General features: G+C 37.2%; 1 protein-coding gene across 2 annotated transcripts; it reads right to left on the bottom strand.

Moving 5' to 3' along the window:
* Positions 1–13: 13 nt before the first annotated feature.
* psme4a (proteasome activator subunit 4a) lies at positions 14–27,976 on the bottom strand. 2 transcript variants are annotated; one of them, XM_079436689.1, is made up of 48 exons: positions 27,640–27,976; positions 26,068–26,208; positions 25,102–25,218; positions 24,761–24,817; positions 22,743–22,787; positions 21,511–21,660; positions 20,925–20,988; positions 20,766–20,840; positions 20,444–20,566; positions 20,242–20,334; positions 18,479–18,744; positions 18,144–18,330; positions 17,667–17,756; positions 17,521–17,585; positions 17,295–17,445; positions 16,673–16,771; positions 16,509–16,578; positions 16,345–16,412; positions 15,325–15,540; positions 12,809–12,966; positions 12,300–12,395; positions 12,131–12,186; positions 11,981–12,037; positions 11,807–11,862; positions 11,608–11,706; positions 11,467–11,529; positions 10,356–10,451; positions 10,130–10,261; positions 9,779–9,988; positions 9,368–9,504; positions 9,203–9,256; positions 8,977–9,106; positions 8,770–8,878; positions 8,507–8,660; positions 8,055–8,124; positions 7,788–7,913; positions 7,433–7,585; positions 7,200–7,304; positions 6,420–6,511; positions 6,143–6,274; positions 5,837–6,045; positions 5,676–5,761; positions 5,466–5,594; positions 5,187–5,342; positions 3,267–3,429; positions 2,351–2,484; positions 1,919–2,053; positions 14–1,530 (listed from the first exon to the last, which is right to left on the bottom strand). In XM_079436689.1, the coding sequence occupies exons 1-47, from the start codon at positions 27,888–27,890 to the stop codon at positions 1,919–1,921; spliced, it is 5,625 nt and encodes a 1,874-aa protein (XP_079292815.1). In that variant the 5' UTR covers positions 27,891–27,976; the 3' UTR covers positions 14–1,530. The 2 variants fall into 2 exon arrangements, with proteins under 2 accessions (XP_079292815.1, XP_079292814.1); XM_079436688.1 differs by lacking the exon at positions 24,761–24,817.

Raw genomic sequence — 27,976 nt, 5'->3', positions numbered from 1 at the left:
AGAAACACAAAAAGACTTTACCTGCATACTTTGTCACACTTTATTACAAACATCCCTTGACTTGTCAAATATTTGCAAAAGGAATATCAAGAAAACAACAACAACAACAAAAATATAGCTGCAAGCAGCGATTACCGGGGTTCAAGCACTTAAGGTGGTCTTGGCCAACCTGGATGTGTGGCTGACAGTTAAACACATCTAAAATAGAGAATAGGCTCACAGACACACAACAAACATACACACATACTGACATTAAAATGATTAAACTAGTATATTAATACTCTATAAGCATATTTACACACACACATGCGCGCACACATTTTGTTGCAGGCATAGATATTTGAAATAAGTGATAGGTGACACAAAACTTGTCATTTTCAGGTTTCACTGTAATATAATCTGGCAAAATTGTAAAAACTGATATGTCTGTATGAAAAAAATGGTAAACTTTGACTCGAGATTTAAAATATTATAACAGCTACGTGCTTGAACCCCTAACAAGTAATCAATTAGTCAAGCATTAGCATAGCATTACGGTCTTCTAGTTTACCAACCAAAGTTGAACTTCACATTGGCTTATGACATGATTTTGACACTGTGAATTATACTTAAAATGCAAGCTTGCCAACAAACCACTGCATTAATGTATGGTCTACAACGGTTGCTACTGATTTCAAGTGCAGCAATGCTTTGCTTTCCTTTAAAAAGCTTCTGACACCTGGATTGAAGCAAAAACTGCAAACACAACTAAATGCAAAGGTCAACTGAAAAGACAGACTAATATTTTCAATTGAATAAATTAATACATAATAACATTTATTGACTGCAAAAATACTAATAGAGAAAAAGATGCGTGAAGTGCAGGAGGGAGGAGTTTAAAATCTCAGACTACAATTTTGTAACACCATCCATTGTGATTATACTGAATTTTTAGTTTAGTTCAGCTGTATTGGCAAGACAACTGAAGAACAGCATCACCAAATTATATAATCTTACACTCTTTCATTAATGTAGGCTTACATAACTGTTCAAAATGCACACTGTCTCTATGAGGCAGGAGGAAATGTAAAGTGCTACTTCAAAAAAAGAAATTGGTACTTTTACCTCATACACGTATGTAACGTTTACCAACATTACATGTGTACACATTTCAAACAGATTACTGCTAAAATTGTAAAATGCTAGTATTGCAATAAATGCAGTGCAGAAAACTGCTTTATATTGGGCTATCACAATCCATACTGAACTCAAACAAGCGAAAACTGAAAACTGTACAAGAACATTATAGATGCAGGTCAGTGATACCTGCAATAAAGTTCCCCTTAAATATTAAGTGTATTCAAAAATAAAAATAAAAAAGAGTTTAGTAAAATATTCTAGTTCTCTCATAACTAGATGATTGCATCTATTGCTACATAAACTGCGTTTTAATTTTCTGTCCTCTACAAACAATCCCAGACATTCAGAGCAAACAAAAATTCAGGTTTCAGTTAGCCTTGCCTTTTCCCTACACCAGACAGTGACATCATTCTGAAAAACAGAAAAGAAATGATCATAAGAAGAGTCTGAAGATAAAACACGAAGAAGAAAACTTATCATATCATCTATGTTATCAAAATTCATCAAGGTGGATGAAATGACCCAAAAATGATTTAATTATGAAATAAGTCTATAAAAGATGTTAAATCAAAATAAAAATCAACTGTTACCCAATATGTGTTACAGCATGTATTGTGTTGAAATTGTACCGTAGTATTACTATTTTTATGATGTACAGAGTTGCTGCCTACAGTATATAAATCGGTCATTTCATTTCAATTAGGATGCTGCCTTAGAAGGCACCATCTATGTAGGCAGCAGAAAGCAAATCAGCTCACTAGGTTTTGGAAGAGAGCCTGTGTGTGTGTTTATAACAGACCTAAGCGTAGTAACAGGGGGAGACCAGCAGATCTGTGAGCACCAGCAGCTGGTCATCTGTGAACTTCTGCTTGTGCTCCTGCCAGTTATCATGATGAGTGCGACGGAAATCCGACAGGGTTTTCTTCACAGTCATCTAGAGAAACAACAAATACATATTTACCTAAAAAAATCTCAAGAGTCACTCATTTAAAATAACTGGCTCTCGGTTTAGCTAGAATTTTCAGTATTGCAGTTGCTGGTCTGCCTTTGCCATCCATACATTTTCTTCAAAATGCAGTTGCATGAGTCATGTTCAATTTCCAGAAATGTTTAAACATTTCATCTTTGCTCAGTCAATCCCTGGCCCCCTGCAGACTGCAATCAGCTGATCATTCCCAATCAACGCCCATTCTCTCCACAGCTAACAGCGGGCAAGGAGAGAGAGCTGTACCTCTATAGGCTGTGTGTCGTTGAGGTGGGCACTCAGGTCCATGAGGATCTGGGGCATCCAGATGGGCACATCATACGGGCTGGACAGGATGCAGGCACTCAGACCCAATACACCTGCATGTCGCCGCACCAGGTCTACACATAGGAAAAATGAAAGAGTTATTTAAATTATATAAATATATCTAGGGTGAACTCAGGTAAATTAATCTGAGTGACTAAAACAGCTGAAGCTTACCTGAATTCACCCTAGATATAAAATCATATACAGAAGCCTGAGACAACAATTAACAACTTAAATATTTTTGACCAGTCATGATGTAAAATGAAAAACGTGTGTGTGTGTGTGTGTATATAACTAAAATTAATTTTAAGCATACCAATGTAAAGTATGAAAAATTAATTTTAAGATTTGCTAAAAATTACATTTAACAATGTTTTCAAGATTAACTTTAAGCATTAGACAACAAAAGTAATTTAAATGTAAAACAAAGGAGAAATGCGCATGCACAATTAAATATCCAGTACTAGATTACATATAATATATACTGAACGACACTGATCATTTAAAAATTCTATAATATCTCTACTCAAATAATTTAAACTTTAGAACTTAAAAGCATTTAAAGATGAATCAAGTATTTCCTGAGCACCAAATAAGTATATTAGAATGATTTCACGTGACAATGAAGACTGGAGTAATGGCTCCTGAATATTCAGCTTAGCCATCACATAAACAAATATTTTCAAATATATTCAAATACAAAACAGTTCTTTTAAATTGTAAATACATTTTACTATATTACTGTATTTTTGATCAACCTTGGTGAGTGTAAGAGACTGCATTCAAAAGCATTTTTTTTTTAAATTGCTGACCCCAAACTTAGTGTATGTACTGTATGTGTCCGTGTGATCATTACCAGCAGAAGGGATCGTGTCCATCACTGAGCCCAGCTCTCTCCTCTTGCGCTTGGGCAGACGGGTCTTGCTCAGGGCCTCAAAATGGGCCTGCATGGGTTCGTCAATGCTGAGAAAATTACACTGCAGGAATCCACTTAAAGTAGTGGCGGCCATCTCCCTCACCTAAAAACATGAAGAGAGACAGACAGAGAGACAGAGAGACAGAGAGAGAGAGAGAGAGTAGGAAAGAAAGATCATTACAGAAGATTGTTACAGTTCAGGCTAATATCTTGTGGCCAAAGGTTCAAACAGTTTATTTTTTCAGTTATCTAAAGCATGGGAAGTGCAGAGCAGGGTCTTTTGTGTCACAGCTTTTGCTTAAAGAAGAAGAATACAAGAAGTGTTGCAAATTTATGGAACATAGCAGAACAAAACACAATGTTCCAGAGCAGGACTCGATTTCATTTTGTTATGCTAATTTCGGTGTGTTGCGGCTTGTTTTCGTTGTATTGTGCACTACTGGGCCACCGTAAACCAGTCTCAAAGAAGCCCTGTGTAATTAGGCAAAAAGACAGAGATTAAAAATACACAGAGCCATAAAAGCTGACTCAGCAATAGCAATTCTTTGTGCATGTCTATGAGCGTTTAGGACAAGCATTTGTGCTGACAAAGAAACAACGGCTATTGTTTTAAGCTTCAAACTCTTGCGATCTTGGCCCGTGTGTTCTGATCTTTAACCTTGAAACAGTCACTGTCACGTTCTGACTGGCTAGTACTAATCAACCAAATGTCAATATCACATCACAGAGGGTCATATTGTATGAATCATGGAATCCAGAATGCTTTTATTTAATAGGCTGAATTAAAGGGTGTAGTTTTCTTCCACTCATAACCCTATTCTTTTCTCCCTTTAGCCTCTTCTCTCTGTTTGCCTTCCTCTCCTCTCTGAAAATTTGAACATCTATCACCATGGAAACAGAATATTGCTGCATTTAGGAGTTGCTATGGTAACAGTAAGAGGGATCGAAGGATAGAGAGCATATGTGTGTGTGTTGAGAGAGAGAGAGAGAGAGAGAGCTACATTGAAAAGATAGAACGGAGAAAGAGACACTTTCACCATGGTGGCTTACATAATTGGCTTTCGACACAATTAACCTTAGCGATTATACTAAAATACACAGGCATGAATCAGGCTTAATTCAAGTGAAAAATGTCTTAAACATGCAAAAACCTGCACACATTATGAGAGTGAAATCATTATATGTGAATATGGCCTGTGCATTTATGTTATGTATAATAAAGGCAAACTATGTGGAATAAATAAATAAATGGTTTAAACAAATGAATGAACAAATTAATTAATGAATAGGTAGGTTGAGAGGTAAATGAAAAATTAGGGTAAAAATAGGGTATTAATGTAATTAAATAATAAATTCTAATAAAATCAATATATAAACCATTTTAAATAAGTACAAATGTGCAATGCCAATTTAACTCATATTTTTTGTGCATGTTAACATGGTTAAAATGCATTGCTTCATATGAGAGAAACTTTGAAAAAGTATTACATGTCCACTCTCTCGCTATGCTATCAAAATGATTCATTTAATAACATTAATTCATCGACAGCCAGATATAGAAAAAAGTCTTCATTGGTGATTCATTTTACTCCAGTGCTCTGCTGATTGGCTGTCATAGTTAAAATGATGTTCATAAAGTTCATCCCTTTAATTTTTGAATTTTATTTGATTGTAGAACACAAATAATTCATAATACTTGGTATAAAATTACTAGGCAAGTATGTACTCTCATATTAGGCAAGGCAGATCATTGGTTGTTCCCCATAGAAATAAAGAGCCAGAGACACCCCTAGTCCTCAGAAACTTCGAAACAAACCTTTATACACGTGTATATATCAGTGTGCAAGTTCATTCACACACCTCAAGTTGTTCATCCTCCAGCAGGCGCAGTACAAGCGCTCTCACGTCACCGATGGCCTTGGCATCGCTGAGGAAGGTGAAAAGATTGTAGAAAACCATGATCTGCAGGTAGGTGAGAACGGTGTAACGTGCGTGCCATGAGCTGCTCCTCGAAATCTGTAACAAACAACACCAGCTGATGGTGAGATTCCACATTAAACCCTTGAATTCATACATAACTCACACTAAAAGCATATTTAGTGTCTCTGTGTGTGTGCATTATGGGTACTGGAAAGTCACCTCCTCAAGTGCATTGAGGACTTGTGGGATCTGCTCTGAGTACAGCAGTCCCTGGGACATGAGAGACAGACATGTCTTAGCATCTCTCTTCATCTCATCATAGCTGTCGTCATTCTCCACAGGAGCAATCTAGAAAGAGAGAAAGAGACAAACTTAAAAATACAAGACTTGTAGACAGTTAACTAAATTACAGACAAAATTGGGACTCACTTTGAAGAGTAGAGGGAGGAGACGAAGCTGTTCTGGGACCACAGAAGAGAAGGAGCGTCCAGCACTGATCATCAACCACTTCAACACTATTACAAACACAAAAATATCACTTCTGCACACTCAAATTCACACACAAACAGAAAGACATACAAAGTACACACCGGTTTTGAGTAATTTGATGGCTTGTGTCCTCTCGTCTGAATCTCCCTCTGTGTTCTCCTCTACCACATGGTTCTGGATCTCCTCCTCGTGCTCTGTTAAAGGCTTGAGCCTGGCCAGCACACGCTCTGTGAACTCTGCGATGTGCGGGGATGTGGTGGGCTGAGTGTGTGGCAGGTTCACGTCGATCATGAAGATGTAGGTGAGCACACTGAGAGACAGGACAAGAAGAGAGAAAGAATGAATGGCAGTTGCTGAGGCAAAAGCAAACAATGACGTTGAAAAGATTTTTGAATTCAAGTACATACCTGCCAATGCGTTCGCGTACATTCTTGTAGACCTGAGTGAGTTTGGGTTCTAGGTACTGTAGTAACCTGTGAAGCAACTCTGGGACTCTCCATTCCTGCTGAGCAAGACCTCCCTGCAGCACATACAGACGGCTGAAAAAGAGAGATGACATTGCATCTGATTTCAATTCAAGCTTAGACATAAAATATAAAAAAGTCACATTCAGCATTTCCCCTTTTAATCCATTCAGTGCATTCAGTTTTTTAAAAGAGGAAATTTGTGGTAGAGATGTCATACCAGGCATCCACAAATGAGCCTCCTTCTCCTGTGACCGGAGATTCCATCAGCATCTCAAATAGCCAGTGCAGCTTTCGTGGGTCTCGGCTCTCCTATAAAACACATATATTTGTATAGAAGGAATATTTTTTGGGACAATATTAAGGAATATAGTACTGTTCAAAAGATTTGGGTCTGTAAGATTTTTTTTTAAATGCTTTTGAAAAGACATTTCTTATGCTTACAAAGGCTGCATTTATTTGATTAAAAAATTCAGTAAAAACATTAATACTTTTAAATATAATTTTAATTTAAAATAGAAAACAACATATGTTAATCTACATATATGTTAAAATATATATTCATTTGATAAAGCTAATTTTTCAGCAGTCAATCCACCTGTCACACAATCCTTCAGAAATCATTCTAATATGCTGATTTGGTGCTTAAGAAACATTTTCAGGATTCTTTCATGAATAGAAATTTCTAAAGAGCATCATTTATTTGAAATAAAAATATTTTGTAACATTTTTAAATGCCTTTACTGTGACTTTAGTATTAATTTTTAACTTTCACTAACCTAATCTTTTGAATGCTAATGTATATTAACAGATTTTTCCCTCAGAGTTTCAGTCATTATAAGAATATGAGATTTAAATTTAATCCACACTTTAAACAGTATATGTTTTTTCTTGAAAATATTTGTGAAATAAACTCAATAATATGAGGCATACTGTACAGATATACATCTTACTAAAAGATGAGTTCCTGCTCTAAAAAGAGTGACAAAGTGGTCCTTACGCAGGCAGTGGCGATACAGGTGCCCCAGTCCGCATACGTCTCAATGGTGATATTGGAAAGAGCTTTACGGAGGAGTGGACACAGCAGAGCCCACAGTTTTTCCACCTGTAACAAACACATACAAACTTAAACACATCATTCTGCACGAAATGGTGTAACAGTGATGTTGAGGACTCAAATAATCTATTAACTTTGTTGTACTGCACCTATATTTTATGCATGTGTGCTAATACCTTGCTGTAGCTCCAGTGTTTGGAGCCCCTGATGAGTCCAGAGATGATCTCGGCCACACAGCGCTGGGTGCTCTCATGAGAATCTGCAACCAGACGCTCCATATGAGGCTCCATCAGAGGCAGGAAGGAATCATCAAAGTTCCGAAACAGACCCTTTGACCACACAAGACAAGGTTTATGGTGCAATCCTTTTTTGTTGATTTTTGGTTAATTGACTGGGTGTCAGTCACAGAACTGGTTGACAAACTGGTTTAAACAAGCCTGAAGACCTGGCTCGTAAACTTCTACAGTCTATAGTCAACATTTCAATGGGTTTGAGGAAACAGACAGTAGAAGGACATCTAAAGACTCTCACCTTAAAGAGGCAAAATCGTCGTGGGCTGAATTTATCTTTCCCTTTTCTGTCCTCTAGAGACAAATACTGGATGAACTGATCTATGAATTGCTGGTCTGAGAAATGATCATAAATGATCTGTTCACTCTAGAACACAGAAAACAGGCATGAACAAACCTAAGCAAACAAGGCAAAAACCAGACTGAAATAAAAAAACTGAAATGAGGTTGTACAAGTTGTTCTGAAGAGGTTGGGTTTAGATGTTATTTGGTTTGAATATTTGCGCACCTCATTCATCTCTTCTCTTGTTTTGCCCTGTTTGGGCTGTTCCTCAGGAGGGGCATAGAGCATCAGCTTCCTAAAAAAAGAAATAATCATGAAATAAAACTAATTTTTTCTTCAATCATTCATTCAATCAAATGCTAAATCTACACTATTGTTCAAAAGTTTGATTTTCAGCAACCGTTACTCGTCTTTAGTGCCATAATCCTCTCTTATTAATAACACACAATCATTTCTTGTTAATATCAATGTTGAGAACAGTTGTGCTTCTTAACATTTTTGTGATATATATTTTGTCCAGTTTTCTTTGCTGCATATAAAGCTCAAAAGATATCTTCTGTAATACTTAAAGGGTCTTGCTTATCCTTGTATAATTTTCTTTGTATTCCTCACACAAAGCTATTGTATGGCTTCAGAAGACATTTAATATGGTCCACAAATCATGTAAGCATGTGTACCGTGGCCATGTGGAATAGCCCCAGTGGGTTTTCTCAATGAAGCAGCATTCATTCCAGTCCTGCTGGGAGCATGGCAACCTGCTGCTGTCATACTGCAGCCACTGGTTATCAGGCCTGTCTCCCACCAACAGAGAGCCTAGAGCTTTACCACCACCTACATGAAGAACAGGAAGAAATATAACACAAATCTCAGATATTCTTTTATACGTGTCCATTTACTGAGACCATATGGTCATTTATTACTGTACAGTTAGTGTTCTCACATGACTGCAGCGAGGTTTTGAGCTCAGATATGTCGTAGGGATTCACTGCCACTTTCTTGTGAGGTCTCTTGAGCTGTTTTAGAATGCCACTCACTGCTGAAATCGCACCCTGAAAAATAAATAGTAGATGACAGAATGAAGTGTCTTTTTGTGTAGCTTTCCTTACACACATATGTTAATTGTGACAGAATGCACACACAAACACACATTGCGAACTAAGAGTGAGTCGTGGTTCAGATTTTCAACGAAAAAGAGGACTGCAGAGGAAGGCAAGGTGTGGTCATCTCTCAGCATCAGAGAGAGGAAGCCGATAGATATCTGCTCAAACTTCCAGGGCCTGCCAAATAAATAAGCATATGATCAATGAATTTCCATTACTTTACCATCCAGACATTTGCTGTGCAATCTAACCAGATACAATGAGCAGACGTACAAGTTTCGGTCGTAAAGGCTGTCCAAAAGATCAACCACTAGCTTCTCATACTTCCTGTAAGGATTGATTAAAAAAACAGAAACACAATTTTTGTGTATATCCCCTGCTTAACAAGATATAAATTGGAAAGCATATTTGTATGTAGTTTTTTTTGTATTTACTTACTGCACCGAGTCTTTGTTTTTCTGTTCCAGTCTCTTTCTTCCTTCCAGTTCCTCCTGTTCAGAGGCGGCACATGGAGTTGGTTCTGGGTTACTAGATTTCATCATTTTTAGAGCAACCTCCACACAGCTCTCCGGGATCTGAATATGAAACCAAAAAAACAGTGTAAAGACAAATGTCACAATAAAAATACTTTTACTTTTGTTATTGCTGCAGTTGGTATAGAAAGAAAAAGATGACGCTGGTGTGCGATGTCAACAAACACATTAACAAAAATAATTTTCACTTCATATAATCGTTAATACTTTATGAACAAAGGGTCTTTAGTTTACTTGAAGCTGAAGTGTGTACTTTTTTTTCTAATGTTTAGTTAAATGTTTCTCCCTCATTTACGCTACTATTTGCTGGACTCACAGAAAAGTCAATTCCGATGGTCTCATACTGGCGGTGGATTTTGTCAGCCAGATCATCAAAGAGCCGGACGACTGAAGACTTCTCTAGAGACATTGAGGGGCTCATACCAGAACGCACAATGGCAGGCCATGTGAGAGCAATGCAGTCCCAGTACTGCAGGTTAGCAAGACAGATCCCAGAGTGGTTCCCTAACAGACAGTACAGGGCACCCTGGAGAAGAGTAAAAAGACATAGACAAAATATGATACTGCTCAATTTTCCAAAGCTGTCATATGTCAGAATGATCAATAGGAAGAGAAAGATTCTTAGTTTCTTTCAGTGTATATTCATCCTGAACTGTGTAAGACCTACTTTGAATTGCTGCTGGGTGACGTCAGTGCGGTCTGGGTCCAGGTACTCCAGCACCACAGGGATGACGTCTCTGCAGCATAAGTTGTAGGTTCCCAATGCTGTAAACAGCACGTTCTGAGCTTTACTCCTCACCTGGAGGTAAAATAGGGACTGTTAATGGTGCATTCATTGCTTATGTGTGTGAATACATATGTACTGTATGTTTGTGTATATGGCCTTGTCATACCTGACTGTACCTGCTGGTGGACAGTCTAAGCAGGTCATTTATCAAGTCCTGATGAACACTCCTATAGCAACATCCCTCCATGGTCAGATTTCTTAACTGAAACACACAGGCACAAAACACACTCAAAACTATTGAAATCATAAAACATGCTGAAGAGCCCCAAAATATGTATTCTTGTTTTATGATTATGATCCCTAACCCTAACCTATCTCATGAAAACCTGTTCAGGTCAATAATTTTACCCTAAAATCAAAAAAATTGTTAGAGAAATATTTTTTCAATAGCTTTCCTGGCCAAATTGCCACCACTGGCCCTTGCCTTCATGACCTCCTAATAATCCCCATCCATTTGATTGGCTTTATCACTCTCTCTTCCTCTCCACCTGTAGCTGGTGTGTGGTGAGCGCACTGGCGCCGCTGTACTGTGGCTGCCGTCGCATCATCCAAGTGGATGCTGCAAACTGGTGGTGGTTGAGGAGAGACCCCCCCCACGTGATTGTAAAGCGCTTTGGGTGTACAGCAATACACAATAAAGCGCTATATAAATGCATCATTCATTCTTCCATGACACATTCCACATAGGCTTCCTTTTCTTTATGCAATTTATTATAGGATATATTAGAATGCAGTAATAAATAAAATTTTAAAATTTCAATTAAATAAAAAAAAAAAAAATGTCTTTGACAGGCTTTCGGAGATTCACCCAAATGTTCTATAAAATGTAATTATTATTTAGGACGTGACGTGATGTATGGCCAAGTATGGTGACCCATACCCGGAATTTGTGCTCTGCATTTAACCCATCCAAGTGCACACACACAGTAGTGAGTAGTGAACAAACAAACACACACACACACTGTGAACACACACCCGGAGCAGTGGGCAGCCATTTATGGGGAGCAGATGGGGGTTTGGTGCCTTGCTCAAGGGTCTCACCTCAGTCGTGGTATTGAGGGTGGAGAGAGCGCTGGATATTCACTCCCCCCCACCTACAATCCCTGCAGGACCTGAGACTCGAACCCGCGACCTTTGGGTTACAAGTCCAACTCTCTATCCATTAGGCCACGACTTCCCCACTATTATTATTATTATTGTAATAATTATTAAGTTACCTCATGTTGCAACATGACTCTGTCTATGAGTAGAGCTCTAATGTGCTGTTTGCTGCCATGAAGCTGGAGAGAAGAAGAGAGAGTGTCAGTCAGCTACATGTCAAATAAAGAGATTGGTAACATATTAAATGTCTGTCTAACCTTGTTCTCCATGGACTTCTTAATGAGACCGAAACTTTTCCAACGCAAGTCAAACTCATGTTTGTGTGAGCCTTTAAAGTGGAGAAGGTCGCTGATGATCTATAAAGAGAAACACCATTTGTCTGTCTAACCACTGCTTATCACCAATACAATACTGTAAATATCATGTGCACATAAACCTGACAGTGTTGCAGTTCACCTTTATAATTGAGAAGAGGGATTTGATGTCATCCTCTGAGTGCTCTAGAGTGTGGTCTGTATGCATAAACATCATAGAGTTGAGAGACAGATCTACAGATGCTAAAAAAAATCTGTTGTATTAAAATGTAAAGTTTAAATCTATAACAGGACTCAGTATGTTAGAGTAACTTACGTAGTAGAGGTCTAATCACCTTACAGATGTCCTCTCTGTAGTTCTCTCTAGACAGGTCTGCCACATAATCAATAATAAGCAAGCAACTAATTCATTAATCAGTATAGCTCCAGCACTGCTTGTAAATAAAAGAAGGAAACGCTCACTCACCATAATCTACTCCAGTGTACACATTTGTCTCGCATAGCTGAATCATACCGTTTATCCTGAAGTGAGAGGCATTGCAAGGTTACAATATTACTAAATTAATGTGTTTAAAATAAAGTGCTTTAATCTGTTTTTGTAACTGCACTATATTGTACATGTGTGTCACACTCACTTTTCCGGCACAGGGTCTCCATTCAGTGGGGGCAGAAGACTACTTGCTCCTAGAAGGCAGTTATGAACAATGGACAGACTTTGTAGAACATCATCCCTAAAGAGAGACAAAACTCTTTAGCAAATTAATCTTTCTCTGATCTCTTTTTCTTGAATGTTCTTTTGTGTATTAATGCATAAAATTAAAATCTGTCCATCTATGAAAGAAACAAAAAGATCTCTAACAGATCTTAAATCAATCTTAAATCATAGTGACTGATTTATCGATAAATCAGTGATACGTGAACGTGTACCATATTTAAAAACATTTGGATTTTTGCACCTATATATATCACAATTAATCGTTTGTTATAAACACAAACACATTCAGTCCCTTTAAAAAAAAAGAAAAGAAATCCAGTATATGAACACATTTCTGGTTTGATGTTGATGAAGGGGAACGTACTGATGGGACTGTGGGGGTACCAAGGAGTTCAAAGAGATAACATGTTACTGTATCCTGTGGCTGACCTGCTGATGTCCAGTTCTCCCTGTGCGTGTTTCTGCAGACGCTCAAGTTCAGGTTTTAACAGCAGATCTAGCAGGTAAAAAACAAACTCTTTTTCTTCTGTGCTGGGTACGTGCCACTGGATGCCCAGGTTCAACAGGTCACCAGGCTGACCCCAGTCCTGATCCAGAGAGGAGACAGAGACAACTATTGGAACATCAGCAATGGCATGCAGTATTGTTTTGTTTTGTTTTTTTACAAAAACATAACATAAAAAAACAATAGTGACCGATGTTTTGTGCAATTAAGTACACTGATGATAACTGGTGTAATGTCTAAAATCATCCTTATCTTTTCTTGATCCACTTTTCTTTTAGACCTTAAGAAAAAAAACATTACCAACAAGTTTCATGGATTTGTTTTCATAAATGTAGAAAATGAGGGGAGTAGTTCTGATTTTCTGAGAATGATGAGGTGGAGTCGAGTTCAAATGAACCACGTAATAATACGTCAAACAGAGAGGAAGAGTGACGTCTGTCTGTCTAAGAAAAGGTGCTCAGGTTAACCAATGCCAGAGACGATGACGGAGCTCCACTAATCCATTCCTTTACTCAATCATCTCATCTCTTCCTCGTTAGAGACATTTGATGGGATAAAAGTAAAGCCCAGTCACAAGAGCAAACAAATATCCTAGTGGGAACTTCCCATTCACACTGCTGTTGTAAATGGTAATTTAAACATTTTGGAATTTTTAAAGGGGACCTATTATGCAAAAGTCACTTTTATAAGGTGTTTAAAAAAACACAGTTGTGTGGCTGCAGTGTGTGAAAACAACCAGCCTATAATGTAAAAAATCCACCAACTCCTTTTTTTTTTTAATAAAACCAATAAATCATAAACATTCTCTAAAACAAGATGTTTCAGATTCACGTCACTGAGGGGGGAAATATGAACATAGGAGTCGCCATAATCTCCTCCCATCTGAGCCGAGGACAGTTGTGGTTAAATTTTATTTTTGAAGGAAATATCCCGGCAAAAATCGCTAACGTCCCCTATACGTTTTGGAATTAATACCAACGCTTCGTGCATGAACGCCAGCTCCAGACAAAGTAAGTATGATGTGTTTGTTTTCCAAATTGCCTTTCTGAAAGAGCTTCTTGGCACTCTGTAAGGCTAATTGCTAAAGCTACCATTGTCTCTGCTTGTTTTCACTGATGCTGTCTTCAAGTGCTATCAGAATGATCGTGAATAAAAATGTGGTAGTTAAAAGTTGCGTATGAAAGCAATGTAAGTCGATCACTTGAAGTTGTCGAGCTCATAATCAGAAGTGGAACTTATAAAGTTTGTGACAGCATGAGACCAGCTATGTTGTCATTTTTATCCCGTCGTGCTCCCTGTCTGTGTAATTCATAAACGCGAATTTATTACGCACAGTATAATCAGATGACTGACTTTGAAACAGAGTAGTTTAAATAAGATAACAGGCTTATACTAATAGGGGAATGTTTATTTGCAAAGGCTAGCACTGTCTGCCCTCTTCTCCAGGAGCAACAGCTCACTCGCATTTAAAGCAACATACTCAAATCAGCGAGTTTGGGCTCATACCCTAAAAGTGGCAATTTTAACAAGCTGTAAAAATGTATCTGTGGGGTATATTGAGCTAAAATTTCACATATACGCTCTGGGGACATCAGAGACTTATTTTACATCTTGTAAAAAGGGCATAAATAGGTCCCCTTTAAATTATATTTTCAGCCTTGTTTGTAAAATATTTTTTATTTTTTATTACCATACTTAAACACTGATCATATTATAATATAATATTCATATAATATTAGTATTTACTCATTTATATCATATGTATATACACTAATTAATATCAACCCTAAAATACCTAATTTGTCACTTTGTAGTAGAAATAATTAACCCATAGAAATTCATTTAAATTTAGAGGGTTTTTTTTCTTCAATATAGTTCTCGAATTAGAAAAACAAAAAAAGACCTCAGTAATCGCACACATATTCTCCAGAGTTTCAGAAGAGATGTCAAAGATATCTCTGAGTTTAGATTTACCAAAATATCAAAGTCAACTGAACACAGGCATTTCTCATTAAACTGATTTAATACAAAACTAACTGGTCAAAGTTATTCTTTTGCATCAGACATCTCTCTGTACTGTACAGTATGTCAACAATTGTTTTCAAATGGACTCTTGGATACTCTGTGGATTCTTCAGGATTATGGCATCATATTTCAGATTTATTTTAAGCAGAGCTGAGCCTTGTGTCACTATGAGAGGGTTAGTGGCAAAATCGGGCACCTCATTTTCCCAGTAGCCCCTCACTGCAGAACAAAGATCCAGGGGGCGGTGTTGGATCCATATCTAGGGGGTGGAGATGGTAGGTTTAGGAATTAGCGGGTGGAGACGGGTAGGTTTAGGTATATGTAAGGTGGGGGGAGTTGGATCTGGATCCAACCTCGCTCCCTGGATCTTGTGTTCTGCAGTGAGGACCATCTCCATTTCCCACTTGAAGCTGACCTTAATTGGAAGGTATGTGTCAGTGTGCTGCTGGACCCCTCCGGGCATGCTGCAGTACTCTCTGGGATAGATGAGGGACATGGAGCGCAGGATGTGATAGAGCATCTTACAGGCCAGATTGTAGCCCTGCTTACATTTCAGGTGCAGAGTTAACTGAAGGATTTGCACCAGCTGAGACCTGTAGAGTAACAGTTGATCACCATCCACACGGGTCACCTACAGACAGAGACAAGGATTGTTATTTAATAAATATCTAGATATTTTTATAGTAACAGGATTCCAGTTAGAAACAGATTTGTAGTTATAGACTCTAAAGTCAAGTTTTAGATTTGAAGAGTTCTAAATATCTTTTTTTGATTTCTAGATTTAGATTTATAAACTTTTATTTCTTCAATTACAGATACACCACTAACAAGTTTGGGGCCAAATTTTTTTTTTAAAGCAATCCTGAAAAACTTAATTGTTTTTGTTTTCACAAAATTATGAAGGAGCACAATTGTTTCTAACATTGATAATAAAAAGAAATGTTTCCTGAGCACAAAATCAGCATATTAGAACGATTTCTGAAGGATCATGTGACACTGAAGACTGGAGTAATGTTTGCTGAAAATTCAGCTTTGCAATCACGGAAATAAATTACTTTTTCAATTTATTAAAAGAGAAAACAGTTATATTTACATTTTAGTATTTCACAAAGTACTACTGTTTTACTCTATTTTTAATTAAAAAATGATGAGCATAGGGGAACTCTTTTAAAAACATTACAAATTCTTACCGACCCCAAAATTTTAGTGTTGATCTCCAAATATACATGTGTGAAGTTAAAGTTCTACATTTAGATTTCTATATTTCTAGAGTTTGATTTCTAGATATACATTTCAAAAGTTCTATATTATAGATATTTTCACTTATAGATCACCAGATTTTTCCAAAGATATTGATTTCCAAAATCAGATTAAATGTTTACATTTCTAAAACTAGCTAGCTAGATATCTACACGTTGTAGAATCCAGTGCTTACCTCAGACAACAGCTGGAGGTTCCACATCAGCTCTTTATCCAGCTCCTCTTCATTTAATACCTCTTCATCTGAGAACACATGGCATGTTTACAGGAAACTCACAACACATGTAGCAATACATACAGTATACTACCATTAACGCATTACATGCAGGCGGAACTTACAGGCTGAGATTTGTAATATGGCATTACAGCAGTGGGACAAAAAGAGTTTCAGAGCCTCTGCAGGGTGACACTGAAAGGGGAATAATCATTTAAATTGGTCAGCCAAATGTTTTGAGAAACACGATAAGCTGTGGATGTCAATGAGTTGAGCTCAGGACACCGACCTTGGTTGCACCTCGACACATGTTCGCCACCATCCGTCCAGCCACATGAGTCTCAAAAATGTTTGTAGTGGCAAAGTTAAAGACTTTTTCCAGAGCCACCTATAAAAATAAAGGAAATATGTTTAAATATCATCACAAAGTACTATGGAAGTACACTTCCGTTTAAACGTTTAGGGTCTGTAAGATTTTTATTTTTGAAAGAAATCATTACTTTTATTCAGCAAGGATGCATTACTTTGATCAAAAGTGACAATGAAGACATTTACAATGTTAAAAAAGATTTCCATTTCAAATAAATGCTTTTTTATTTTTTTTTAAACTTTCCATTCACCAAAGCAGCTAGAAAAATATGTATCATGGATCATGTGACACTGCAGAATGGAGCAATGGCTGCTGAAAACTCAAGTTTTGCCACCATCGATAAATTAAACAATTAAATAAATAATAATTCACAATATTACTGTTTTTACTGTATTTTTCATCATAGAAATACAGCCTTGTTAGCATAAGTGACTTGGTGAGAAAAACATTTAAGAAAATCTTACCGACCCCAAGCTTTTGAGCGGTAGTATATGTTATGACTAGGTTTAACTCCATGGGTACAGAGAGTGTTTATAATGACCTGGAATATTTCCATAGAGCATTGCGTGAGGATAGTGCTGAATGTGGAGGACAGGCCCAGCTCCACCAGACTCTCCAGATGAGTCATTTTCTCTGTCTCCATCTCCTCCCGGGTCTGTTCCAGTGTACTTGTGTCAATCAGTGCAAAACACCTAAATACACAAATATGAGAGGGAGAATGAGGATAAAAAAATACACATGTACAGTATTCAAAGATAGCTCTGTACCTATCAATAAATTGAAGAACAAAATCCTCAAACTCTGCTGAGGCTGAACACAACTCTTTTTCCACCTGCACAAAAAACAAATAATTAAAAAATTGCACATGAATTATGACATGTAAAAAGATCCTAATGACAGGAGGATGTTTCACCTTTGTGAGGTCATTTCTTGTCTGAACAGCAGCTGAACAGTCCACCAATGGCACAAGAGTAACAAAAGTCGCTAAAAATTGGAATGTTATCTGGAAAAAAATAATAATAATAAAATAAATATATATATAAATAAACACTTTTACTGTATGATATTCTTAGCTGGGACAGGAAAATATATAATCAGTATTCATTTTAATATTTTATTTTAAAGCTTTTTAAATGCAAGTTATTTTGCAAGTTAATTTGATTGTAAGTGTTGGTAATTTTGTTATATGCTTTTGTCATTTTTATTATTATTATTATTATTATTATAATATAGTTAACATTTTTTATACACACACACACACACACACACACACACACACACACACTATATAAATATAAAACAAATATAAATAAAGAAATAAAGAAATTACATTTATAGTTTACCAGTTTCCATTATCAATAACCAGCATCTGTCTTGAATAGACTCTCACCATGCACTTGCTGAAGTCATTGGGGTCGACCCCAGGCAGAGCCCTCATGAGGAGAGGCAGCATGTGTGTGGGGCCCTCTGGAAACCTCTGGCCCCCGGCCACCAGGCTCCGTGCCACTCCGATCATACAGCTTAGAGTGGCGGTCAGCTGGTGAGGCTCAGTGAGGGTCTCCATGGCAGGATATGTCCTTAAATGAGATGAAGAACAGGAGAAAAGAGTCCCGAAAATGCTTTTATGTGATAATATCAAGCCCATCATCAATTTATTGTCCCAATTCTAAACTACCAAGGGTTTGTTAACAAGTTGAATTCTACTCAAAATAAACACACACTTACTTCTCCAGCACTGGAGGAATGACTAGCTCAGGTCTAAGCAGGGCAAGGTTTTGCAGGGCCTGAGCAGCATCCAGGCTGCCAGTTTTGCTAAACATCGCCAGCAGGACGGGCTGCTTCATACTTTCCACAAAGTCTGTGATGTCCTGCTCACTGAGAAGGTGGCTCTCAGGAACAGGAGTCAACCACGTTGGCGTCCGGTAACGTTCTCGATGCAGACGTTTCACAACACTGGCAGGTAATCGCTGAACGAGCTTCATGAGTTTCATCTATGGATGGATGGAGAAATACAAAACATTTTTATAAATAAAAAATGAAAATAAAATATAATATTTTTTACATTATTTGATTTTTCCCTATTATTAGGTAGTGCAATGAAGAGGAGAGGGAATCATTAGGGAGAAAATTTTGAAATGGACTTGAAATGGAGCTCTGACCATAATGATATTATTACAACTGTGAAAAAGATTGAATGAACAAAACTTAAGACACATCCAGCACACACATCTGTAATGGGTCTGTAATATTATGAGATTTATTTAGACAAATTTGTCATTGAAGCCTATATAAATAAAGCAAACATGGATTAAATGAAACATTAGTTCTACTGAGCTTTTAATGACAAAATTGCACTACAACTGCCATTTGATCAAAGGGATGAATATTAACTTCTGAACATGTTGGCCTTTGACATATTCTTTCCTGCAATATGATATGATTTGTACCCTATGATGCTCACCGCAAACCATACAATTAATTTGCATCAAAGAAAGAATACTTTTTGTAAGCTTCTGAAAACAAATCAGATGTTCCACAGAACGCACACATCTCATCAACAGCTCAAAGGGAAAGACAAAGTAATATTGCAACAATGTGGTGACAATAAAAGGACAAAGCTTTCACAGGGTTTACTGTGACATTTGAAACTGAGAACTAGATGCCTCCCTCAGTCAAAGCAAACATGCATCCCTGGAAAGACAAAATGTCCTGTGGTCTATGAGGAGATGTTTCTAGAAAAAGAATGGCATGCATTGTTGATGGCAGCAGTGTGTTTGAAATGGACACAGCTGCAAGCTCATAAAAAGCATTCTGGGAGACAGATTAGCAGCCTAAAAGCCTTGTTCATTTTGTTGTCCATTTTTTTGTTAATTCAAGTGCCCCTATTATGCCTTTTCGAATATTATCTTTCATGCAGTATGTCATGTAGCAGTATGTGAACAAACTTTCTGCAAAGTTGTGAAGCTGAAAGTGCACGATATATAAAGTTATTGTCTATCAAAAAAAAAAAAAAAAAAAGAGTCGGCTCGCAATCGCCTAAACGAGTCGTTAGGAATTCGAATCTTATTCTGTTACGGCTGTACGTCACAAAGTAACACATTTGCATAATGGGCCCATGGGCTGTCATTTGCGCTGTACGTGGTAGACCAGTCACGAAGGACTGCGCCATCTGACCAATCACAGCAGCGCGGGCTCACGGAATGGAGGAAATTTAGAAATTAGGTCAAATTAAAACTAAAGTGTTTTTTGACCTTGGATGCATGTAAACCTGTTTTTAGGAGACTCGTAAAACAATATTAGCAACCTTAAAAATGGCATAATAGCGGCACTTTAAATGGCTTATTTTAATACAATAACTTATTTGTTAATCCTTATATATGATTTATGATATAATAATATATGATTTATACTTCATATATTATTCAGCATTTTATATAATATTTATTTCTACTCAATTTCAGAATCAGAAATCTCCACCAGTAACTCACCAGCCAGCGGCCGTGGTTAGAAGGGTGGAAAAACGAGGCGATACTGTTGAAAAGGCCACTGAGCAGGGTCTGGGTCTGCTTGCTGGGCCCTCCCTAAAATACATTATTAAATATAAAATAAATGCATTACATCATATCCTGATGGTTTTGATAACTTGATGGCATTTCAATAGCAATTAAAAGCATATGTGCTTCATTTTACCAGCAAAGCAGAAATCCAGATGACCACATGACTGATGTCGTAGGCATTTGTCAGATATCTGGAAACCAGCATCTGACTGGATCCTACAGGAAGGTTAAGACTCCTTAAGATCCTAGTGAAGATCTGAAAACAGAGACAGAATACAAACTGTATAACCAGCATTACTGACCCAGCTCTGGATTGAACTTGTATATTTGTTATTATAATTTGTATATTGTGTATACAAAACAGCCAAGGAAAATCATTTAAACAAGAAACTTATTACTGAAAAGAGAAGTGTTGGAGCAATGCCTCTCTACGGTGGCAGTAAAGTGAATCTCACCTTCGGTATATAAGGGTCCCAATCTATGTAACCGATGTTGTCATTTGCCAGTCGTGCAAAAAGGCTGACAAGATTCTGGAACAGACAAAATCAGGTTAATGCTAACATAATGAATTACTGAAGTGAGATGCAATACGATAGTGAGGCAACTATACTTACCACTTCCCAGCTTGGAAGGTTCTGCACTGACACCCACAGGCTTATCAACTCATCAAACCAAAGTCTGCAGAAACACACAAATCAAAATACTTTATGGAATATGCAACACATAAAAGCTCTAGAAAACAATATGATTTGCATCAGATGTGTAACAGTTATGTTAAATACTGCATTTTCCAATGCAAGTTAATTTAAAATGATATTTCATTAAAAAAAAATAACATATCATGGTTGTTCCATATATCTGACATGATGCATTCTGCATTTCAGGTTAAATGCACCACCATTTAAACCTTGTGGTCAGTATGAACTTTTTAAAAGAAATTAATGCTGAAAATAGTTTGAAATTCAGCTCTGACATTAAAGAAATAAGTTACAAAAACACTGACATTAATTTTAATAATATTGCACAATATTACTGTTTTTAGTCTATTTGTGATCAAACAAATACAGCTTTGGTGAACACATGTGACTTCTCTTTCAGAAACATGAAAAATTCTACTGACTCCAATTTCCAGATTAATATGACGGATTATGCAAGTGAAAACAGACTGAAAGTGTGTCGTAAATTTCAGGCAGTGCTCACTTAAAGCCCTTATCATGCAGCTCTGGAGGGAGAGTGGTGGGCAGGAAGAGCTCAAAATATCCCATCGCTTTCTGCATGGTCACATCAAATGGGCACATCAGAGGCCTCCACTCTTCCAGCATCTCCTGTGTGGCTGATTCTGGGAAATATCTGCACACATTCATACAAAGACACACAGAGAATGATTTTGTGAAGTGCTGTTGCTGATATCTGACCTCAAGCGTTATGCACAGATATAACAACACTAAAACTTTGTGATGTGCCATTTAAATCTCATGGTAAACTGAATGCAGTACAAGTAAACTCTTATTAACTGGATAACTAGTTAAAGTGATTTAGTTAAAGGATTACAGTCTGCCGGTCTAATCCTGACAGACACCATGCAGCACTTCCTGTCAACCATCTACTGGCCTGTCCAGTAGATGGCCTGCAAACAGTGTGTTATCTGTACAAACTGAAGGCATGGACTTCTCTGACCATTGACATGATGACCTTTTCTGTAATCCTACTGTAGATGAGCTGAGAGCAGCTTTGGACATGCAGCTTCACCTCACCCTAAATGACTTGCATAGAGTCTCTTCTGTGTTTTAGTGGAATCAAGGCAAGCATACATTTTTCTCTTTCTATTACAGTTAAAATGTCATCAAAAGATCATTACTAAACAGTTTGATCCCTATTGTATGGATATGATGTCCTTGTTGACCTCCTGCTGAAAAAGGGATAGCACTGATCCTGGCAGACTCAGAGAGTCACAGAGTCAGGAAACTCCCACGAAGCCAAATTAAAAGAGCTTTAAACAGGATGAACAGCCTAGGGAGAAACTAAGGATCTATTAGGGTACACTGTTTATGTACACTACCAATCAAATATGAGAAGTAATCAGAAATTCCCACTCATCCACAAAACTAATTTTAAACATTTAAGATTTGTATAATATCATTATACATTATAAAAATATACATATTTAGTCAAGTGTGTCCAAACTTTTTACTCTGGTAGTGTAACTTTGATTAACCTGCATGAAAAACAAAGCAGATAACCCTTGCACAAAGCATACTCGCATATGTAATGAAATCTATACATTTTGCATTCTTTACTGTCACTTGTGATCAATTTAATGCATCCTTGCAGAAAAAAATATTAATGTTTAAAAATATCTTATTGACCCTAAACCTTTGATTGGTAGTGTATGTCTGGCATGAGGAAAAGAAGATATGAAAGTAAGAACTTACGGTCTGCAGTTCTTGATTAAAGCCTTCAGAACTGCTTCCACTGAGCTGCAAATTGAAGAGAAACTTAAAAGTGACCAACACTGGATACAACGGCACATTCTAATTCCATGCAAACAATTCTACAATGAACAAGACCAACACACTAGCGTTGTTAGACCCACTCATGCATCACAAATACTTTCATGTTATAAACCCAAGCAGGCAGTGACAAAGCTAATGATAGTGGAACCTTTTTGGAAAATGTTTTTATTGGGTTTATTTTATTTGAACACAGCTGTGCTGTAAACTGGCATATTGAGGGCTCATGCTCCATCTGTGACCTATATGCTGCTGAAAAGCTGGTCAGTGCAGCTCATTTAAAGTTTAATCAACCCATTTTTCCTGTGCATCTAAAAAAGTGAAGTGAAGTGACATTCAGCCAAGTATGGTGACCCATACTCGGAATTTGTGCTCTGCATTTAACCCATCCAACGTGAACATACACCCGGAGCAGTGGGCAGCCATTTTATGCTGCGGCTGCCCAGGGAGCAGTTGGGGGTTCGGTGCCTTGCTCAAGGGCACCTCAGTCGTGGTATTGAGGGTGGAGAGAGCGCTGGACATTCACTCCCCCCACCTACAATTCCTGCCGGCCGGAGACTTGAACCCGCAACCTTTGGATCACGAGTCCAACTCTCTAACCATTAGGCCACGACTTCCCCCAAAAAAAGAGGGCTATTTCATGAAATTCTGATCTTCAATACCAAAACACATTCATTATTTGCATGAAATCCAGTAAAAACACATGCATCATATAAACCACACAGCTAAACAAATGTAAACAAGCCTGTGAGCGTCACCAAAAAACTGCAGATATGTGACACCCAGACAGGGCCTCTGAACCTGACAACCTTTGTTTTGAAACAAGCCAAAGTTATCTTTCACCTCTGCACTTATACAGAGGAAAGAATCCCTCAGTGGGGACTGATTGTGTAGCAGGAGCCAACAAGGATACTGGAGTATCAGATATCTGTATTAATGAGCATGGGGGAAAACAGATGCTACAAACACATTCAGCACTCAGAAACAATGTACAATACAGGGTGTTTGCTGGGGCATGACAATTGAGAGCAACAGAGTGTTACTGAATGGAGTGAGAGCAGCACAACATTGGTTTTCACAATGTTAGTCCAACAGCCTGTGTCGGGGTGTCAGTACTTTTTTTTTGTGTGCAATGTGACATGCATCTTATTGGGTAAAAGTGCACTCAGTAATTTTAAATAATATTAATATTTTAAAATACTTTTATATTATATTATATAGTTTTATATCAAATTTATATATAAAATTAGTTGTATTTTATTATTATTTCCTTACACAGATTTCAGAACCGCTAAATGATGTTTTATTAACAAGGTTCGGGAGGAGCGCGTCAGATACTTAGCCTAATTAACACAGGAGGTTCGCACTCAAGTTAATCAACGCACGGATATAAATACAGCTGACATACCTCTATTCATTTGACTGTTAATCAATATATGCCAGTGCTGTTACAAAAAATTGTAAAAGGCAGCAGCTTAGGCAGTAAAATCTAGTTACTTAATTTTTTTAATGTATTTAAAATTATACCAAAGACATCAAATGCATAGCACCAAAGTTAGACAAGGATCCATTTTTGCATAATGATTATTTGAACAGAAACTAAAATGTCAAAAAGTCAAATATGCTAAACGCTCAAAATATTATCTGTCACTTGTCATCTAATGAAATAAATTTTTATTAAACCAAAGAACATCAGTTTCTTTGATGTGTATAGTATAAGATTGAGAAAATAAATTGATAATTAACAAGGAACAAAAAGGCAAACAGACATTACTCTTGTGCATCAGCAGTGCCTAATAAACAAAAATATCATGCATCCACAGCAACAGATTTAAAGTCAAATAAAGTCAAACACCACTGAGACAAATAAAAGTCAGTGAAACATTTAAAAACTATTGAGTGCACTTTAAAATATTAACATAGAGTAACATGGTCCTTACCACCTCTGAGCAAGTTTAACGATTATGTGTTTAGAGGAAGAACGTGGCCGCAGAGAACTGAACATGAGAGGAGAAAAAAGACAGGCTCACTCATCACTTCCTGTCTACTATGCTCACCATCAGCACCAGTTCTAAGATGTGTGCAGATTCCCAGAATTAAGAGTGACAGTCTTCAAAATAAGAAGCTGGGATGGAAGTTATGAGGGTAACTATATGATTTATTACCTGGTTTATTGAGTAGATATGTTTTTTAAAATGTATTTTTAAAATATTGTTGATTAAAAAAATCACTTTTGCTTTTATCCACTTTTTATAATGTCTCTGATGGGATTTGCATGTACCTGGGAAACCAGTTCAGACCGAGGTGCTCTGTCTTTGAGTACAGGATCCTGTCCTGCAACTCATAAAGTGGTCGCCACGGCAATTCTAAGTCCTCTCTTGAAAGCAGCTCCTTCTTCCTGTAAGACAAAACCATTAACTTCCTGTAAAACAAAACCACGTTTTGTTTTTGTCATAGGTGTGGGTGGATATTCAAATAATGCGCTGTTCTGTCACTCAATACGAAACAGATAATGTGCAGTCAAAACTGCCTTGCTGTAATGTGAAGAACCAGTTATTACATGGCTACATAACTAACATAAAATGTAGATTTTGTAGTATTTTAATTAATGTATTATAATAAATAATGCCAAAAAAAAGTTAATTACCACGCAGAATCAATTGTTAAAAAAAACTAAACTAAAAAGGTACAATGATATTACAGTATGAATTTATATATAATTATTAATCTGCAATACAAGTTACTTTTTCTATATATCTAATATAACTAGCTTCAGTGTATGATTTTGTATATTTGTTAGGGACTTCTAAGCCTCTAGTCATCTGTCAAAAGTTTTCAGAATTAAATTAATATTTAAGTCTTCTGACGCCGTTTTATTACAGTTGCAAAAAGGCCTTAATAGCTTTTCTAATTGGCACTAGTACAAAGAAAACCTTTATATTGCATATATAAATCCATTGTATGTATATGTGTATATATATACATACATACATATATATATACACACACACACACACATATATATGCCAATTAGATTCCATGAAACAGAAAACAAGATGTGTTGAAACTGTGTTATTTAAATGAATGAAATCTACTGAACTTGAAGAATACCAATCTTTTTGCCAGGGCTAAAGAGTTTGCAAACTACTACAGAAATGCCCTACACTAGTGACATCATCTCTGTGCTTCCAGTGTTGATGTCATCATCATGGGACTAAATGGAGTGCATGTAGGAAGTCCATCTTACTTCAGCAGAGTGATGAGGAGACGGGCGAAGCTCTGCATCATACTGATCTCCAGTTTGGGGATGGTGACCAGCTCGTACAGCAGCTTGACGAAGTGCACATGGTCCTCTTTGCTGAACTTCCTTCCATACAGTCGCATATATCTGGAGGACAAGAACTCAGTGTTTTTTAGTATTAAAATGTAACACTATTTAAACTATATTGTGTCTCCCTCCGATATTAACAGTTAGGATGGCGAGTTGTATAGTATGAAACAGATTGCATAATTGCAGAACTAACAGTGTTATGGTTCAGACTCGGAACTTCCAAATCATTCATTTCTGTCTAATTAGTGTAGTTATGTTAGATCATGGCATCAACAATGTGCATCTATGAATAAAACAGAGAACAATAAGAACAAATTTAAATTGCTGTACAAAGGCATTCCATTTTAATTTGTTTTCAGTTGCTTCATGTTGAAAGGTGAAGACATAAAAGCACCATGTGATACCCAAGTAAATCACTTTAATTAGAAGATTTAGGTCAAGCTGTCAAAGCTTGCTTTCCAGTGAAAAGGAAGTCGACTAAAGCTGACCTGACACAATCAAATAATTTAGGTCAGACCTGGATACCATAGCTTCTGTGCTTAGGCTGGCAATGCCAATGGCTTGCCAAGAGGGTTTTGTTGGGATATTCACTGGAATGGCAGTGATAAAAAAAAAAGCCATGTCCTAAACACCCAAGGGCACACAGGGACAAGTCCCAACCCCAACACAAACGCTGGGGCATCTCCAAACATGGACATAACTTGCATTGTGGGTTTAGTAAAAAGCCAGACAATCTGAAGAGATACACTACAAGGATTCATTAATACTTTTAGTGAGGATGTCTTGGTTTACACAAATGTCTTGGATAACATTGAGGACATTATGTCCGTCCATGTTTACAGATAAGTATTGCATCTCATAGAGTCACACGCGGTCTGACATCAGTGACTGTTTGTGCTCTTAAAATAGCATTGAAGGGCAAAAACATGACCAAGTCATTTTGCAATCACTGACAAAATATTTGGCCTGTTAAACACCAGTCAACTTCTTACTTTCACCGCAATGAAGACTCAAACCAATAACTCCATCACAGTAAACACCAAAACATAATAATGTTGCCAAAGCTAATTGTATACGTCAACATTGGGTTCATTAAAAAAAAAAAAAAAAAAACTAACTCGTGCCAACTGAACATTCTGCAAGATTTGTTTGAACAATGAAGCAAGTGAAACTAAATCAGTGACTGCGCATGCGCAACAGCAGGCAGCGCGCACTCTCGATTAGCGCTCTATTTAAAACGCATTGGAGATATTTTTACCGTAGTCTGCTTTATCTTCCTAAATACAAAGGGGTCATTCGGTGTTCCTGTGACTCTAAATAGAGCTGCCTACGGAACAGTTTATGATATTAGGATTAAGGGAATGTATGGATGATTAACAATCATAGACATTCTAGGAACAACCCCATAATTTAATTTCGTTGGCAGACGAAACTATCCGGATGAGTCCTGTATAATGTTCGATGAGTTAATGGCTCTTAAATACTTACGTGGAAAGTTTCCTCGTCCAAAACAAGACGCCTGGCCATATCTCTCTGAGTTGGACGGCTCTGCCGAGGTTTCCTTTGATCTGTGCCAAAAATTCATTGGACTCTTCGTCTAGTTTGTCCTTGTAAGGCAAAAGTTCATTGTAAACAATATCTTTTTGCGGAACAAACCCTAAAAATTCGGTTGCTTCTTTTTTCATATTACAGTCCCCCAAATGTGGCTCCTCCACTTCGATTATATTAGAGACAGTCATGAACAAAAATATTCCAAACTGTGATGAGCTTCTGAGATTGTGAAATAAGTAAAATTATAAAACCACTATATGTCAAAACCATAATA

The sequence above is a fragment of the Barbus barbus genome (assembly GCF_936440315.1).
Source record: "Barbus barbus genome assembly, chromosome: 16".
In the NCBI taxonomy this organism is placed as follows: domain Eukaryota; kingdom Metazoa; phylum Chordata; class Actinopteri; order Cypriniformes; family Cyprinidae; genus Barbus; species Barbus barbus.
The sequence above is the reverse complement of the archived record's forward strand: the minus strand, read 5'-3'. Positions and strand labels throughout refer to the sequence as shown.